Source organism: Bubalus kerabau, chromosome 11 (genome assembly GCF_029407905.1).
Source record: "Bubalus kerabau isolate K-KA32 ecotype Philippines breed swamp buffalo chromosome 11, PCC_UOA_SB_1v2, whole genome shotgun sequence".
NCBI lineage: Eukaryota > Metazoa > Chordata > Mammalia > Artiodactyla > Bovidae > Bubalus > Bubalus kerabau.
Window position 1 is genome coordinate 97,105,323 of NC_073634.1, and position 19,695 is coordinate 97,125,017.

General features: G+C 39.9%; 1 protein-coding gene across 5 annotated transcripts in view; it reads right to left on the reverse strand.

Moving 5' to 3' along the window:
* Nucleotides 1–909: 909 nt before the first annotated feature.
* STRBP (spermatid perinuclear RNA binding protein) overlaps nucleotides 910–19,695 on the reverse strand; it is a 181,849-nt gene continuing 163,063 nt past the window's right edge. For all 5 annotated transcript variants that reach the window (XM_055541093.1, XM_055541092.1, XM_055541095.1 and 2 more), the window contains 6 exons: nucleotides 17,211–17,369; nucleotides 12,035–12,169; nucleotides 11,686–11,826; nucleotides 8,685–8,808; nucleotides 4,442–4,486; nucleotides 910–1,879 (listed from right to left, as the gene is read on the reverse strand). In XM_055541093.1, the coding sequence (XP_055397068.1) occupies nucleotides 1,803–1,879; nucleotides 4,442–4,486; nucleotides 8,685–8,808; nucleotides 11,686–11,826; nucleotides 12,035–12,169; nucleotides 17,211–17,369 (681 nt within the window). In that variant the 3' untranslated portion in view covers nucleotides 910–1,802. The remainder of the gene's footprint in view (nucleotides 1,880–4,441; nucleotides 4,487–8,684; nucleotides 8,809–11,685; nucleotides 11,827–12,034; nucleotides 12,170–17,210; nucleotides 17,370–19,695) is intronic.

Genomic DNA, 19,695 nt, shown 5'->3' on the forward strand with positions numbered 1-19,695 from the left:
TGGACACTACCAGCCATGCTTTTTCTTCTCAGTGATGGCTCTGTTTCATCCATAGGTCAGCAAAACAAATCAATGAAACATGAAAACTCCCAGCTGAGATGGGCCCTTCTTGTGTAGGTCTAGCCACTAATGCACAGGATGAGAATGGTAAGTTCACAGCTACTTCCAGCAAGTGATGAGGTTTTATTAAAGTATCACCCACCACTGATACAGACAAAAGGTCAAGGAGCTGAAGGAACAGACAAGCTGTGGTGTAAAAATCAGATATGTGATTAAGTAACACTAACATTTATTTTCAACTGCCTGTTTCATGCTTGTTTAGTGGTCCCAGAGAAATTGGGTACATAAATTTGCCATATTTTGAAGCCCACTCTCAGCGATGAGCACTATTCAGCTCCAAAAGACAGAAATGAAGAAAGAGGAGGAAAGCTAATTCAAACTAAAAATGGACAATTTTAAGACACAGCAACTTGTAGATATCAACACGGGACCACAATGTTGCCTTCATGGGGGTGAGTACCTTAATGAAACCATTACCTTCTAGTAACATCATAGGCTTCCAAAGGAGGTGAGAATGCAAGTGGAAGACTTAGGTCTGCACCCTTATAGAACAGCACAATGTTACCGACTGATCATTTTTCACCAGCTTAATCAGGTGTCTTAAAAAATAAATGCTGACCCATGGCTGAAACCTGTCACTTTTCACAGCAGCACTCAACAAGAACTGGGACAATCGAAGAGCAAGTTTTTATGGGGACCCTGTTGCTGCTTTAGATTCTGATGTAATTGAAGAGGATAAGAGACCCTTCAATGAATTCCAGAAAAATTGCTAATCTTCTATCTACATGAAAAAAGCCAGGGAGTGAACACAGTATCTTACAGAGTGAAGAAGGCCACAAGAACGAGAGGGTCATTGATCGATTAATTTATTATTTTTTAAAACTTGGAAATTCGGAAACTAAAATAATCACATTCCTCCTTCCCCATCTCTGGGTAGTGCCATCATTTTAATAAGCCATTGTCAGATAACAGAATAAACCTTTATCGGGGGATGCCCTTGTACAGCAGGAGTACAAAGGGCTTACAAAGTAAATAGACGGGCTCAAACTAACAATTGTCTTTGCTTTGTTTTATCATTTTACTTACAAATGAATGGGTTTCTAGGGCTAAGTTATTATTAGTTTTCAATTCTTTATAATTTGATACCAAAACATATCAAAAATAATAAGCTAAAACAATATTCAAACCCATATTTTATTGGCTTTAATTACACACTTCAGTATTTACAAAGTTAAAGTTTAAATGAAAAGTCTCTATTGTATTAAAAAAAATAACTACAGCCCGAATTAAAGTGCCCTGGGGCAAATACAGATCAATCAGCTAAGCATCAGTGACTGCGTCAGGAACCAGGCAGTACTCTTGTGTTACAACAAAGCAGTTTATTTGTGATCAGTGTTTGAGACTCTATACATCCTTCACAAATTTAATTTTACATAATCTGATATTCCTCTTAAAACTTAAACTTTGAACTGCTAGACTTATTTCCCTAGAACAGAAGGGCTGGTATAAGTTATTTTCCGGAAATGAGGTACCGTTTCACAGAACTAGTTTCTTTTTTGTTTGTTTTCAAGTTTTAGAGAACTAAATTTGCATTTGTTAAAATCAAAAAGTAGGAAAAGATGTCCTTTACAAATAATTTTGATCAAGTATGTGTTCAAAGAAAGCAGGATAAAAAGGCTTTTTCGCTAACATTCTGTATGTACTGGGTTGTTGTTGGAATAGGAATTAGCTTCTGTCATTTGCTAAAAGAATGAGTAGTGGGGAACAGGATATGTTGGGAATTTCATAACGGGTAACAGAACCATTCTCTTGGGTAAACCTACAGAGAAAAGAAACGGAGAGGACTCCAAATAAGTTTAATAATCCAATAAAAATTTCAGGTTAAAAAAAAGAATCTTACAGAGATTATCATTAACCTTTTCCAGATTAGTCAGTCAACATGTACCATTATGAAAGAGGCCCACCAACTTTGAAATTACTCTTAATAGTGTGATAATATTTGCCACTCAAAATTAAGATGGCTACATCACAGGAAGAATGATATCCAAAAAGGGATTTCATTTGAGTGAGCTGCCATCAATTATAAAGCTCAAAAGCAATGCCATTGATATGCTAAAGTGACTCTCAATTCGGCACATCACATATTACAGGAGAAACAGGGATTGTCAAGATTCAAACACAGCTTTCTGTGCAGGCCTCAGCTCCCCAGAAAGACAGTTCCAACTGGAGTTGTGACCAGGTATTTATCTTAATGGCTAATGCCAATATTGGCATGGCAAATCTGGAAAGATTAATTACTTTCTTAATTTTGTAATTAATGAGTTCTTGTGGCCTCACAAACTTCTGCATACTCAAGCATGATTTGAAATCTGCTCCTTGTTTCTGTTCTAATGTTTAACCTATGGAGAAATCACAAAGCAGCAACAGCAGGTATCTGAGAGCACCAGATGATCAGAGGGAAACTACCCCACATGCAACAGCTTTACGAAGGCCAAAGACATGTTTACCTTACAGCCAAAATAAAGCATCGTTTTAGTAAGTTGGCATCACAGTAACATTTAAAAACCATATCTTTTATGTGAAAAATGGGGGCATTAAATTTCACCAGCTTTGGAAGTCAGTTATATGACACATGGAAGAGAGGAGCCTTCTGAAGAGCGGGCTCGGAGGCCACAGGGTGGAAGTTTAATGTTAGAGGAAAGGGAAGAACGAGGGAGAAATTAAAAAGATTGAGGAAAAACATGAATGTACCTTAGAGCCTAGATATGTAAGTGTTTTAAAGAAAAAAAGCTCTTGCAAACCTAAAGAACATGGGTCTTACTATGTCTAAAAGAAAGGCACCAACTTAAGGACCTGCCCTAGAAGGCAGATGCTTTGGCTTTCACACAAGACATATCACAATGAGTCCAGTGAGTCAAAATGTATTTGGATAAACTGACCAGACCTAATTCACAGGAAGGAGAGGTGGTCGAGATATGCAGAAGTTGGCTGAATGGTAAAAGCAAATGGCCAAATCAAAAGAAGCTAGAGAGTTTGAATTTAAAATAAATTCTAAAAGACAGCATATTCCTAAATGAGCCCCCAGTTCCTAACCCCCTCCCCGTATCTAAGAATAAACAGAATACGGGGAGCCCCTGGCCACAGCTGAGTATGCCAATGGAGACATGCAGGTAAGGCTGAAACTCCAGACTCTGTTCTCAACCTTAGAGAAAACCTACCCCAAGTGTCAGTCTTCCAGCTTCCCTACATCTTTCCAGGTTGTAAAGGATCTATCTTAATGGGGAAAGTGCTCAAATTGTTCACTTTCTACTTATTTCTATAGTTATGAAATCAAATGAAGCTTCAATTTAGCAGTGTCTTAAAGACCCATAATTTCCATCCAAACAAAAATGGGAAAGCTGATGTATGAAGAGAAAAAGCACAAGCAAAGGCCTGAGGCTCGTGTGAAGGACCAACACCACAAGTAGCAGCACAGGCAAGGTCCTTCTCTTCCGTGTGCACGCACGCCCAGCCTAGGGTCGTACTGGGGCACACGCACTCGTGTTGCTCCACACGCATGCTCTCACACACTCACATGAGCACACACACACTGGCGCTCTTTTTGCTCTAAGTGACAAACATTCTGCAGATGGCTGATTCTATACCATGTAGCACCCAAGATAGGAAAAATGTCTAAGAGAGCATATCACTGACTCCAAACCTACTGCCTCCATTGCCACATAAACCTCATTCAAAAGTTATCCAAAGGGCCACTGAGGTTCATTTCTGCATTTGCCTTTATTTTTATTTTTGAAGGGAGAAGAGATATTCCTATGATTTTCTCACATGTACTACACAGACTTTCTGCAGTAAGAACTTCGGTAACACTGCTGTGGATAACCCTGCATCACTCTCTGGGACCTGTTCCCTTCACCTCCACAGCAAAATTCACAACAAAGCATAACACTACCAATGTGAAGTGAGTACTTCCTATCCCTAACTCAAATCACCTGCAGTTCATACAGTTTCTAACCAGAAACTTAAATGTGCCTCTGTTACTGGCAGGCAGCCAAGCTAGGAACTGGGTATGGCCCTTCAGTAGCCTTTGAATGGAGTGTAAGTTGGCTGTAAGAAGAACTACTTAGAATATTTAATTTCAATATGGTCAGAAACAGGCAATTAGAACAAGCAGTCCTTCAATCAGGCAAAGCAGAGAGAAGAGCAACTCCAACCAAACCAAGAACCACAAGGTTGTGGCATTTTCAAAGGGAATTTAAGTTGGGTCACTAGAATGAGTAGGTCTGAGATCCTCCAATTCATTTAAAGAAACCCTAGATACAAACTGTGCTTTGGATTGCTGTGCAGAGAGGCTAAAAGGAGAAATCAGTAAGAGTGTACATACCATAGGCAGGGGCAGCTGTGCCGTAACCATAGGGTGTTCCATAGCCTGGTGCAAAGAAGGAGAAAGCAGATCAGTCAGGACAAAGGGCAGTCAGCACTGGCCCGATTCACAAGGAATGTCGCCCGACACCTTGGGCCCTGCCTGAGGCCTTCTTCCAGGTGTGGCTGAACAAGAACCCTTCCTAGGATGGCCCTAGTCCACCAATCCCTCCATGCCTATGCAGATTGGAAGCTTTTTATTATGGCCTACCAGATACCGACTACACTTAATTCTCACTACACTTACCACATTACACTGTAGTTATCAACTCTACCTGCATTCCCCACTAGAATGGCAGAGACTCAAGTCTTATACATCTTTGAATCACCGGAACCTAGCAGAATGGCATGTAGTAACCACTCACTAAACATAATTTGTTCAACAAAACAATACTCAGAACCACTCAAATTACCAATTTCTCAAAGTTGGATAATAGAAATTTCCAAGTCTTTTTTCAGAAAGCAGTAACAAGAGCAGACTAAAGCCGCAAATGCCAGTAAAGAGGCACACACATCAGGCTGCAGGCTTGAGGCCAAGCTCCATGCCTTGCTTATATCCTAATTCTGGGCCCCAGCACAGGGTCTCTCAATAAATGTTGCTAAAATTGACATTAGCATCTGGTGCCTATGAAAAGGCTCATACTGTCAACATAAACTAGTACAAAGAACACGTTTTTGAAACAATTAGTTCTACCACTAGTTTCTTATATGTCCTTAGATATCTAACTTTTGAGCTGCCACTTTCATCTATAAAATGGGAAACCCTCCAAGCTACTTTATAGTTTTATAGGGATTAGAAACAGTATGTTAACAGAAACAATCTTTAACCTTTCAGTAAAATGACTTTAAAACATAAATATTAAAACACTTGGGTAAATCTCTAGGAAAAACAGAATAAAGGCACAAAATCTACACGGGCCCTTCACCTTGTACCAAAAACAAATCCAGCCTTTTAACCTCACAGCCCCTTTTCCTACAATCATTTCTGCTGCTAAAATGATTTTTTTTCCTTCTTCTTTAGCTGATCAACTCCAACTCATCCTTTAGGAATCACCTCCTCCGTGAAGTCCCCTAGGCTTGCGGTTCACTTGGCCCACCCCATATCATCGCTTATATTGTATTTCATGGTGCTTTCTAAAGTGTCTGTTCTCATCCCAAGTGACCCCAAGCATTCCCTGGGGCAGACGCTAAATCTTAAGTCATCTTTGAATGTTCAGTTCCAAATCTCTCGTTTGAGACAAAATATTCAAGCGTATGTTGAAAAAAAAAAAGTAAACTGCTTTTGGGGACTAATTGAAACATTTTCATAAGAGATAAAATTTTTCACTTTTTAGTCTACACTTAAGTCATAAACCTAGGGGCTGTCATAAACCTAGGGGCTGTACAACTGAGTCTTTAGTGCTCACTACATCATATATTTCAAGAGGACAAAAGACAGCTGAAATAAGCAGTAGGAAATGAACAGCAGGAAAAGTATCAGAAGCCAAAAAAGAATTTAATGCTTAAAAAAGAATGCTGTATACCAAATTTATTCCAGGAAAAGGCAGTTGGTTGGCAAAGGTTATAGTTTCAAAGGCTTTACTAAAATCTCCTTAAAGAGAGAAACTATAACTGCTGAGCTGGCCAGTAGTTGTACTCCAATACAGGCTACTAGCTGCTAATCCTGACTTCCCGTCCCACTAAGCAAGGTGACTTTGAACTGCACGCACTATTTAATATTTACCCTCTCAGAGCCTCAGTCTTCTGCAGAAACTGACAGCAGAGGAATGCATTTAAAAACATGTAAAAATACTACAGTCCCTGCTGCAAGGAATATGCTCTGCAAAAGGCATATAACCTATTCATAATCTAATCTGACCTCATCTGAATGTTCTCTAGGCTCTAAAAGAACTTCCTTTTGAAAGCCTTCAGGAGACAGGCCTTTCACAGAGGTCAGGGCAATGATGTAAGAGAGAAGCTACTAGGATTCCCTCACAATCACTTCCACCAGCAGATGGTGGCTGGCCACCTGAGTGAGGACAACATCCCATGACCCAGCAGCTGAACACACCCAGACAAGCACATCACCAAAGGCAAGACAGTTCACCTCAAGCTGCCTACTACTGTTTAATGAAAGCCGCTTCCTTTAACGAGACGTTAAACAAGGCAAAAAAAAAAAAAATTTAAATTTCCATATAATAATGACATGTACAGAAAAAGGTCTTAATTTTGGACACACAAACTGTATCAAACTGTAACCACCCTCCTTCCTCCCCTGGTCCCACTGCCACTGGTCTTTCAGCGTCTGTCTCTTTCAATGGCACCACCTCCAACCCACCTCCTGCAGCTAAAGATCCTGCAGGGACACTTGAAATCTCACTCTCCACAATAAACCAATCAATTGCCTCTCAAGTTGTTCCATCTGCTCACTTCCTGCCACCCTTCGACTTCCCTACACCCACAGGAGGTGCCTCCACTGCCTCCTATCTGGGCTCTGAGTTTACAAAAACCTTCTACTGGGTCTTGGCATGCCAACTTCTGCCCCTACAAGTCATCTTCATACAACAGAGAGTGATTTTTACAAATAAAGTCTGATCTCATCACTTCTCTTAGAACCCTTCACGACTTCCCACTGCACTTAGGTTCTAAGACCAAAACCCAAACCAAGACCTCCAGGACTGGGACTAAACATCCAGCTTCAGCTCAAATCGACCCTACCCCCTCCCTGGGCTCTCCACACTACAGACTGGTCTCATCCTAGTTCTTCAAATGAGTTAAGTTCCCGCCCACCAGCACCACAGGGTGCTGACATGCTGGTCCCTCTGCAGGCAGTGCTCTTCCATCTGAATCTACTCTAACTCCTACTCATTCTTCAAAGCTCAGTTCAAGTGTCACGTCTTCAGGAAAACCTTTGAGTCCCCAACAGACTAGACTAGGTTTCCCTGTCACGTTCCCTCTCAGCACTGTGCCTTTCTCCTTTATCACAGAGCTTGGTCAATCGTTAGCATTCCATTAATATATCTCATCTTTATGCCAAACACTCCAGGAGAAGAGAATGCCATCCTGCTCTGTGTCAGAGCAGGCACACAATATTTGAATGAGAGAGTACATTCTTTATATGACACATTTTTGAGCTAAGCCCCTAGTGGATCAACTTCTAGAAGCTTAACTCCAAAGCCACATTATCCACAAAACTTCCCAAAAAGCCTATCCTAATTCTTTCTTGGGGCAGGGGGGAAATAACCCACAATCTAAGTGAACTTCTTATGAGTGTCACACAGTTATGCAAAAAATAATGACAAGACCCAATCTTTACGACAATTTATCTGATCAACAACTACAAGAGGTTTACTTGTCAAGTTCAAACTTCCATGCTTGCACAATTACAGGAATTTAACTTAACTTCAAGGAGACAGCTGTATAGCTACTGCTAAAATGATATAAAGATTGGAACAGAAGACAGAAAGAAGGCTTCTTTCCCCATCTTCCTCAAGCCATGCTGTGAAATGGAAATAATACAAACTTTGGAACTAGAAACTCTTACATTCAGATCTCTGCTCTGCTGTTTACAAGATGTCTCACACTGAGCTCACTGCCTCACCTCCCTAAACTTTAATTTTTCCTCATCTGGAAAAAAACAGAAATAATTTCTACTTGAGGAAACACTGTGAAGACTAAAATCAAGTAACTGAAATCATTTATATGTAAGTATCTACTGAATACTGAGCACTGAATAAGAAAGCTCCCCCTTTCTTTTTTATGTAATTCTATAGCCCTTGATGATTCACCAGACACTGAGTTAAAGAAATGCTAACACCGTCAGGCTTCACCCCAATTGAGCAGCCTCTTACCAATCGTTTTTCTCACCTGTGATACCCAACCTGTCATCTGTGTCCCTAATGAATACACCCTGCTCAGTATCCAAACGCCCCAGTGTGTGGAATATCTCTGAGCTTTCTCATTGTCAAAATATGTCCCCTCCACCAGGTGCAATATTCTTCATCTGTCACCTCCCTCCAAAAGGCCTCTAGTCATTCAGCAGATTACCAGGGGAAAACCTAATAAGATTCTATAGACTCTCTTCTTTTAAATTTCAGTGCACACGCATCCTATACCTGTATTATGTTTCCAGAAACCCTCTGTAACCCTGGAAAATAAAGGAGAAGCTATTCTTGGAAACTGTGGCCCAGAAAAAGGAGGCAGACATCTCTCAGGTTGTACTATACCTGGAGCTATGTAGCCGGGAGCAGCTGTGGCCCCAACAAAAGCCCCCCTTGTTAGAGTTCCTCTTCCTCTGCCCCGAACAGCTTGGACTGCTGCGGACACAGCTGTATTCACAACACCCTTTGCCTGTTGAAAATAACACATTTCATTACTGAGAGAAATAAGATCATCTCATCAACCCTGTAATGTATATAACCTCTACGAGAAACTTGAGCCTGTACATGACACAGGTCATCTATGCCTTTGATGACTTCAGTTTATCATCTGTAAAATAAAAATGACATATTACAGAGTTAGTCCAGAAAATATGCTGACATATAGAAGTATGCTGGGCTTCCCTGGTGACTCAAATAGTAAAGAATCTGCCTGCAGGAAACCGAGGTTCGATCCCTGGATCAGGAAGCTCCCCTGCGGAAGGAAATGGCAATCCACTCCAGTATTCTTGCCTGAAGAATCCCATGGACAGAGGCTCATGGAGGGCTGTAGTCCATGGGGTTGCAGAGTTGGACACGACTGAGCGACTAACACACACACAGAAGTATGCAGATAAAGTGTTCTTATCACTTGAAGGTTATCCAGAAACAGTTCATTTTCTACACACACATTTCAGCAGTCAGATTACATCCAAAGTTATTTTAGGCCTAATTAAAAGTAATTACAGACACCTGATATCTAGGTTCAAGATCTACTGAATTCTCTTCAACAAACCAAAAAACACAGCAAACCTCCTACAATTAGCTATGAACCTGAGTTAGGTTTAAAAAGAAAGAGGTGGGGAAGATTAAGACAGGAAGACCAAAGATGTGAATGCCAGTCCCTGCTCTAAGTAGCTGAGACCTCAGGAAGAAGATTCCTCTGGCAGCGGGGATGGGGGCTGTGGGGTGGGGGTGGGTGGGGGTGGGTGTGTGTGTATATGGGTATGCGTGGGTGGGTGTGTGTGTGTGATCTCTGAAGTCCCTTCTTGCTCTAAAATGCCACAGGACTCTGGTAAAGTCGCAGAATTTCTTTGGCAGTCTCCCCTCTAATTGTAAAATGGGGATTATGACATCTACTTTGTTTTCCTTACTGCAGAGTAGAAAGAGCAACTGCGAAAACAGATATAAAACTGAAAAGTAGACAAGGAGTAACAGTATACAGGAATGCAAAAACATTTCTTTCGGAAATTGAAATTTTAAGAAATAAGAAAACATCTAGATTTAAATTAAATATTGTTTACTTTTTAATATAATAATGCAACAAAAACTCAAGCTCGGGAAACTTAAGAAACTAGTAACATTCCCTGCTATAACCAAGCTTCAGGGAAGGAGGTTCAGAGCCTCAAAAGCGTTGCAGAGCAAGTCAGCAGCACTACACACAGTTTAAACAGTCAGTGCATACACCCGTTTATCTCTCACTGAAAAATCCCCAGCTTTTTTCCTCCTAGGATAGCCTCTATTGCTAGTATGACTGAATAGAAGACAGCTTCAAGGTCAAATGTATCATGAACAGAGAACAGCCATCTTCCTTTCTGGCTGAAAAAAAAAATCCAACCCACAAATCCAAAATAGACTGCTTCTTGGCTGTCAAGCACATTGAACACATGAGTTTTATATCTTCTAGTATGGAAAATTTCTAAAAATGAGTGAACTTCATGCCGACTTTTTTTTAAACACAGCTTAGTCAAATGCAGTCAGGAATTAGCAATCTGGTGGCAGCACAGTGACTCCACACAAATCAAACTCCTGTCTCCTAGAACCAAATCTAACTACCTAATAAGTTATCTGCACACAGGCTTTATAAACACTAAAATTAAGTGACCATATACAAGATGTATGCACAAGAAGAACACACCAAAACAAACAAGGTCACAATTATCTTTCTACTAATTTAGAACATCTTATAAAAGATTTTCAAAAAAGAAAATCCATTTATCCTTTCTCTACACATGTACCAATACAACTTAAATGCTTTATTTGTATTTCATCTCAGTAATAATTTTGTTTATATTTTGAATTCTAGAATATAAGCAGTGTTTATTATAGTAAATACAAAAAATGTAAATGAACACAAAACATATTTCTAAGATGGATATCATATACAATAGGAGTATGCCCACAGTCTTGGGAACAAGAAAAATCAGGTTTCAAAGGGAACCATTACTGTCAGCTGTGTTACTACAAGCAGTGTCAATGCGTTCAAAGTGTTCTATTGTGATCTATTCTACCCTGTTAACAATGGACTTTGCATATGCATACTTAACACAGAATCTTAAATAATCTATGCTTCCTTCTACTGGTCTAAAGATTTTTACTTGACTTTTCCCTATCACGTAATATATTCAGATATTATTATACCAGTATTCTCCACCAGAGAGAAAATGTGTCTTATATTTAGTTACATATCTTTTCCCCTCACAATCATGCACATAGTGTATGTCTAGAAAATATTTTTGAATATGTAAATGAATGCATGGGAGAATCTGTTATTCAAAAGCGTGCAATTAGGAAGCCATCTTTTCTTACTGCAATCCTTGCTACAATCCTGGGCTTTCCGTAGCTCTGACATTTCCAGTGTCAGTAACGAACAAAAGCAACACAGGGTCAATTTCTACTGTGCTGCCCTCAAAGAAACCCCAAAATAAACAATGTAAAAGGACAAAACTGGAAAGGAAAGAAAACAACTGCGGGCTGGGATGAGAATAAGCCCAACACTCTTGGCAGCTTCCCTAAACAAACGCAGGATCTCATTAGAGTCGCAGCCCTTCAACACTGCTTCATCAAGAGGACTTGAAGCCCCAAATATTTAAAGCCAACGGTCTCCTTTTAACATAGGATTTGCCTGAAAGACCACAAAACAGGGGACCAGTAATCATATTTCTATTATGCATGATCAACCCAACAGAAAAAGTTGCCAAGTCCAAGCAAGAAAAATAAATAACTTCAGAAAAATCTCAAGTGGCACAAGGACATGAAAGGAGATTTCACTCTGGTGGTATCTTTCCAAGGTTTAATGCTTATCTCATACCTGAGGGATAATCTTCTTTTTCTTATTATTTGCTGCATTGGGTCCAGAAAACAGCTTCTCCAGGGCAGCTAAGGCTGCACTTGCCTTTGCCACTTTCTTATTGGGACCTGCACCTCTGAATTTTTGTCCATCCACTTCTACCTAAAATCAAGAACAACACTCTGCAGTTATCCCATGCAATTCCTCTGTGTAGTTTTAATTTAAATGTATCATAACACAGAAAACAAAAACACCAAAAGTCAAATAGTGCCATAAGAACTGACTGAGTCTAACTCTTTTTAAAAGTAAGCTCAGAACAACCTATGTCTTTGAGGGGGAAAATAAGGTTGGCTTGTATCTAGGTACATACCTCCATCACAAAGCGTTTGTCATGGCTTCCACCAGTCTCCGAGATGAGTTCGTACTTGAGACCTCTTCTTTTTTCATTGAGCTCCATTACAGGATTTTTGCCACTTGCTGTGAGGATAGGGCCCTGAGTTCTTACCTAAAAGGAGGTTCAATCAAGGAAGATTTTAAAGTATTAGATTTCTTATTAATACAAGTATACTATACTGAAAAAGAGGCTCAAAAATTATACTTTAAAGCATTGGGGAGCTAGGATGCATTATTACTTCTATGTATGAATGACAAAACATCTCTAAAGGGACAGAAATCCTACATACAGTGAACACTGCAGGAAGTCATCTTGCCAGCCTGTCATGGAAGCAAGGAGGTCTCCACAAAGCAGGATGCTAGAGCAGTGGAGCCTGGCCATTACCTGACACTCCAGGCTCTGATCTAGTGTGTTCAAGATCTAAGAACAAAACTATAAATGACTGACAGTGTAGGTAGAAGAGTAAAGATTCACATTCAATGTTTTTTACCTTTAGGATAAGGTTTAAACAGCTCTCAATTTGGGAGATGGAAAAAAATATGCCTACACACCTCTCAGTCTCTAAAGAGATTTGAGGGAACCAACAGTAAAAACAGCAGGCTACAGACTATGAATTCTGAAATTTAAAAATAATAAAAGCAGTCATTCCCTGCCCTCAAGGATCTAGAGTACAGTGGGAGGGACTGATCTAATCACTATGAAATAATGAACACTATAAAGCAGGTGCATGTTATGGAAACACAGTACAAGTAATTATTTTCTAGGGCAAACAGGATAGTTTTCCTAGAAGTGACATACAAAACTGATCTTAAAAGGTAAGTAGTACCAGGCCATGATAAGGAGGAAACCTAGAAGAAGGGCATTGTGGACGGAAGAAACAGCCATGCAAAAGCCCAAGAGAAGGAAAGAATATTTGGGAAATGTAAATAAATTCTATTTGGCTATATTAAGGGAGTGAGGAGACAAAAGCAGAACCAGATTAGAAACACCCTTGATGTAGCCAAGCCATAAAGGACTTCAAATGTCATGCAAATGAGCTTCAACCTTATTATGGACAACAGGGAGCCACTGGAGGATTTAAATCTGAAAAGCAGGGCCATTACTTTACTAACAAAGGTCCATATAGTCAAAGCTATGAGTTGGTTCATTTCGTATGCCCTTACTATCAACCACAGTACCAAGTACAGAACAGATGATAAATAAGTCTGTATTTACTAGTAAAATCTCTTTATCTTAAACTAATCCTCTTGGTGTATCAGTGAGATGTCTTTTTCTTATTTTATATTTGCCCTTCTTTAATATAGTGTACAATAATGACAAATCTAGATAGCGTATTAAAAAGCAGAGACGTCACTTTGCCCACAAAGGTCACATACAGTTTAGTTTATGGTTTTTCCAGTAGTCACATATGAAAGTGAGAGCTGGACCATAAAGAAGGCTGAGCATCGAAGAATTGATGCTTTCAAACTATGGTGTTGGAGAGGACTCTTGAGAGTCCGCTGGACAGCAAGGAGATCAAACTAATAAATCCTAAAGGAAATCAATCCTGAATATTCATTGGAAGGACTGATGCTGAGACTGAAAACCAATACTTTGGCCATCTGATGTGAAGAGCCAACTCACTGGAAAAGACCCTGATGCTGCGAAAGATAGAAGAGAGGAGGAGAAGGGGATGACAGAAGATGAGATGGTTGGACGGCATCACCTACTCAACGGATATGAGTCTGAACAAGCTCTGGGAGATGGTGAAGGACAGGAAAGCCTGGCATACTGCAGTCTATGGGGTCTCAAAGAGACAAAATCATGATTAAATTAGAAAACAACTCTAGGAGTGATGGAAAGAATTGACATAAAGATAAACTAGCAGTGAGGAAGAGAAGTAATTCATGTAAGAGTGCGAAGCTTAGGACTGAAAACCACAAAATACCACATAACTACAATTTTAGAAAGACCCAATGATTGAGCACTTTTTGAGGTTAGAGATCATGTCTATAATTCTGCCACAGTAATTGCTCAAGAAATGGTGAACAACAAGTATATATAATAGGATTTTAATGTATATAAACCTAACGTACAGCAAGATTCTCTTAAAATACTCTATGTTGATTCAATAAGGAGTTGATATTATCAAAGTGGAACGCTGGACAATTTTACAAGATAATGTTAATAAACATTCCTGGATCATTTTGTTAAAAACAACATTTCTTGAAGAATTTTAAATAATCTACATTTTTTTAAGTTTCAAGGCAAAATTCTGGTCTCCGTCTTTTAAAGGTAATGAGTAATTTCTGAAATTATTCTATGAGGTAATCACTCTCTGTTTTCAAACCTGAAATCACTTTTTAAAAATATTTAATTATTTTGTATTTGGCTGTACTGGATCTTAGTTGCGGCATGCAAGATCTAGTTCCCTGATCAGGGGTTGAACCCAGGCCCCCTGCAGTGGGAACGTGGAGTTTTAGCCACTGGACCAACAGGGAAGTCCCCTGAAATCACTTCTATAAAAATGAGTCAAGACAAAAATAAAAGTTCCATTACTACATTTTACGGAAGCAAAGCAAAGACGGATTCACTACCAGAACTTCCATATACTCTCTTGCTGCTGCTGCTGCTGCTAAGTTGCGTCAGTCGTGTCCGACTCTGTGCAACCCCATAGACGGCAGCCCGCCAGGCTCCCCCGTCCCTGGGATTCTCCAGGCAACAACACTGGAGTGGGTTGCCATTTCCTTCTCCAATGCAAGAAAGTGAAAAGTGGAAGTGAAGTCACTCAGTCGTGTCCGACTCTTCGCAACCCCATGGACTGCAGCCCACTAGGCTCCTCTGTCCATGGGATTTTCCAGGCAAGAGTACTGGAGTGGGTCGCCAGTGCCTTCTCTGATATACTCTCCTAACTGCTGCTAATTCAGCCCACAGTGCTCTGCTCTCTTAATTTCCTTTGAACAGTCTGAACCTTATAATTAATGAGCTTTTTTTCTCTTAGTGAGCTTCCCAGGTGTGCTGTGGTAAAGTAAGTGAAGTCACTCAGTCGTGTCCGACTCTTTGCGACCCCGTGGACTGTAGCCCACCAGGCTCCTCCATCCATGGGATTCTCCAGGCAAGAATACTGGAGTGGGTTGCCATTTCCTTCTCCAGGGGATCTTCCTGACCCTGGGATCGAACCCAGGTCTCCTGCATTGCAGGCAGATGCTTTAAACTCTGAGCCACCAGGGAAGCTGTGGTAAAGAACCCACCTACAAATGCAGGGGGCATAAGACACTTGGGTTCAATCCCTGGGTAAGGAAGATCCCCTGGAAGAGGGCATGGCAATCCATTCCAGTATTCTTGCTGGAGAATCCCATAACAGAGGAGTCTGATGGGCTACTGTCCGTGGGGCCACAAAGAGTCGGACACGAGTATTTATAACACTGCCAGCAAACCATCTTGGCCTGCCTGTGACAACCACTTATGAATGACTGGTCCTCTCCAAAGGCAGGTGCCAATCCACCACATCACAAGAGGAATCAGGAATGGCTTTCACAGGCCTCAGCCCTAATCAGTTCCCTCCATACAGGCCTACCTGGTACTTCTCAGACATCTACTCTCACAATTCCAGATCTCTGGTGGCCCAGATGGTAAAGAATCTGCATGCTGTGCAGGAGATCGGGAGACCTGGGTTCGATCCCTGGGTCGGGAAGATCCCCTGTAGAAGGGAATGGCTACCCACTCTAGTATTCTTACCTAGAGAATTCCATGGACAGAGGAGCCTGGCAGGCTACAGTCCATGGGGGTCACAAAGAGTCGGACATCACTGAGTGACTAACATTTCCACTTTCCTTGTCCAAGAATGTCTTCTTTCCATCTCTTCCCCACAGAGCAAATTCCTCTTCATTATCTCAAATCAAGCTCATATATTACTCTGATTTTACATGTGTGTATGTTTCATTTTGCAATCATGGCTCTTATCACATTATATCATAATAATGAATATATTTTGCCCTTCTACCCTCAGAACACTTTAAGGCTCTGGACACAATTTTTGTAGCATCTAGTAATATGCAGACACTAAAAGGAGTTTAGTAGCCTCCCTCATAGCTCAGTGGGTTAAGAATCTGCCTGAAAGGCAGGTAGGAGACCTGGGTTTGATTCCTAGGTCGGGACAACCCTCTGGAGAAGGAAATGGCAACCCACTCCAGTATTCTTGCCTGAGAATTCCATGAATAGAGAAGTCTGACAGGCTACAGTCCATGGGGTCTCAAGAGTTGGACACGACTTAGCGACTAAACCACCACCAAAAGGAGTTTAGTACTAAGTCCTTGATAAATATTCATTCTTACAAAAGAAATTTTAAAAAAATGTCATATAAGCTCTTGCTAAGTTAATTTTCCTTATGTAAAATGCCACAAGCAAGGGCCCCTTGAATTTCCAATTAAGCCATGTATCATTTCTACTTGGATTTTTGTAAAATTCTATTATCTGTGACAATGTGTCATAGGTCAGGACTACTCAAGAGTCTGAGGAACAGGCTATGCCCTCTTTAGGGCTGGACCAACTCAATGATGACCTGACCCCCACAGCTTAGAACAGATTTCAAATAATCCTAAATTTCCCTCATTAGCTTTTTTTTTAAGTTTACAAACATACATAAATACATTCATTCATTGATAGCCAAGCAGCTGGCAGGATCTTATTTCCCCTACCTGAGACCAAACCCAAGAGACTGAACCTAAGTCCCTGCAGTAGAAGCATGGGGTACTATCCACTGGACCAGGGAATTCCCTAGATCTTTTTGCTTTTCACGCTTCAGTTATTGTTGACATTCTTGATATACTGTAATTGTGAGATGCTGGACATGACTCCCATGGCCAGCAAAAGAGAAATGCTAGTTAAATTAGGATACATCCATACAGTACACAGTTAGGCTTACAAATATTTTTAGAGTTAAGTGAAAAAGCGAGATGTAAAACTGTATGAAAGTATCATTACCTTCATAAAAAAAATAACCAAAGAAAAAAGGCTGGATAGAAATAAACAAAAATATTAATAATGGCTGCCTCCTAAATACAAACACCTGTATATGCTTTTGATTATCTCATTGGTACTTCTCCAAACCTCTCAAATTTTTGACATTAAACATACATTACTTTTTTTCTAAGAAAAAAATATATAAGTATACCTCTAAGGTACTGGAGGTTTCAGTTGTAGAATTTCCAGTATTATTGCTTGAGTTTGAAGACACTGTTTCATTTTTGCCTTCGTTATCTGACTTTTCATCGGAACTCATACATTCAATATCTGCATCAAAGCCCGTTGGGTATCCCATTGCCTGCAGTACCTGTAAAAATTACATTAAGATTCAGTTTTATTCAAATACCAGACACCTCAGAGAATAGACGAAATACTAAGAACACCAGTTTCAAACCCAAAGCATTTGAATCCATGAAACGCATTGCAGGGAAAAGCAAGATGTTGCTTATCTACAAATCCTTGGTTAAACAAGCTTTACCTACCAGGGTATCACCACAAAAAAATGGAGGAAACCTCCTCAGAGTAATTAGGTTTAAATAACAGATAACAGAAATGCAAACCTGAGGCTACTCCGAGTTCACTTAATTTGGAGATGAGGACTTCTCTGATGGCACAGTGAATAAGAATCTGCCTGCCAGTGCGGGGGACATGAGTTCCAGTCGCGATCCAGGAAGATATCATATGCCAAGGAGCAACAAGGCCTGTGCACCACACCTACTGAGCCCGTGCACTGCAACCAATGAAGCCCACATTCCTGGATCCTGCGCTCCACGAGAGAAGCTACCCGCATGGGAAGCTTGCTTACTGAAATGAAGAGTAGCCCCCACTCACCACAACTAGAGAAAGTCCACGCAAAGCAATGAAGATGCTGTGCAACCAAAAATTAATAAAGTACATAAATAATTTGGAAATGAGAGATGGATAAATAGAATAGCCAAATTCAGCCAATGAGGTAGCAGTAATTAAAAGTAGGGTGGCACACTATGAAAAGTACACTGGGCTAGAAAGGAGAAGACCTGATGCTCTAACCCTCTTCTCCTCTGATCCTCAATTTTCTAATTTGCAAAACAGGAAGGCTGATTAATTGACCTAAGTTTTATGACTCAATGCAATAGAGAAAATTAGCACAGAAAGGAAATCAAGACATTTTCTTTACCTTGGAGCCAGTTTGCCTGTTAGTTACGAAATTACAGCTGTAGCTTCCTACTATCCATTCCTTTGGCTTCCATCTTAAAGCATAATCAAGACTTGAAAGAAAAGATTCAGTCCTTGGGTTCATCCTCTGCTGCTAAGTGAACCAGGAGCAAGTCTAGGCGTGTATCTCCATCCTGCCTGTCAAGGAGCAATTACTCTATGGCTCCCTCCCATGTTTATTCTTGTGTATTTCCATTCATGTTTGGCACTTCTCATCTTTTTTAAAATAGTTTTCCAAACAGTTTGTGTGCATGTGTGTGTTTGCAAGCCTTTTAAAACCTCCTTCCAGGTTAAACTGCTTTAGATGTTTGCAAAAGAATATGTTCATGAGCACTTTTTATAAGCCTCTTTCAAACAGGCTGACACTGAATTGTCAGTCACTGACTTAAAGGTCTGTACCAAAGTTAGGTTCCTAAAGATCCCTGTATTTGTCTAGGCTTTTGAGTATGTTTTAAGTTGCTTGAGTGTAAAAGCAATGGCATATTTCTTTATAACCTCAACTATACCTAATAGCTTTCTCAAAAACCTGTAATGGTCGCCACACAAATGAGAAAGAAGTCAAACAGCCTAGTCTTTATAAATGACGGCATCCTGTACAAAGGATTTTGATAACATACATGAAATTACGCTAAACAAAAAATGGGCAGAAATAGAATTCTAAACCAAGAGAACCTGAAATTAATTCACCCAGTTCATATGGAGAACTTGGCATTCTGTTGAACATTTCCAAATTGTAAATAAATTCTCTGTATTCAATGGGAGTAAGGCCAAGAATACTTTAACATCCTAAGTTCTAAAAGGACTCAAATAGTACTTCACACTAAGTATACTAACGTCACTTGGTTATATCCTCATCATTATTTGTAAAGAAAACACCTTCTCTACTGCCCAAGTCCTGCAAATACGCTCTCTCTGAGAAATTCCATCTCTGAAAGAGCAGTTACCAGTCTGGAATTAATACCAGGTTAACACAGGCTGCAAGTCAAAAGCCAAGAGTCCCAAAGAAATTTGATTTGTTTACTCCAATAAAAACTAAAGACATGCAGTTTCTCCAAATTTAATACAGATAGTTAAAAGAGAATAATGTAAATTATTTAACACCACTTCTCTCTGCCCTTTTTTCACATATCAGATTCATTTGTTTTTGTAGCAACATACTTCAATACATTTATAAAAATTTCATATAAATGGATGGATAATCTCAAAGGATATTACAAATGTGCTTACAACACAGCACAACAAAAACATTTTCAAATTAAGTCGTATTTCTATGAACACATATTCTGAAATTATTAACTAGCATAAGCCACAAAAGTTAAAAAAAAAAAAAAAAGTATGGAGTTCTTGGAACTACAGAACCAATTTGTTTGGAATCAGTATTAAGGTAAAAAAAAAACTGGTATACCAAAGAAAAGTGAGTTTCAAATGTCTGGCAAACA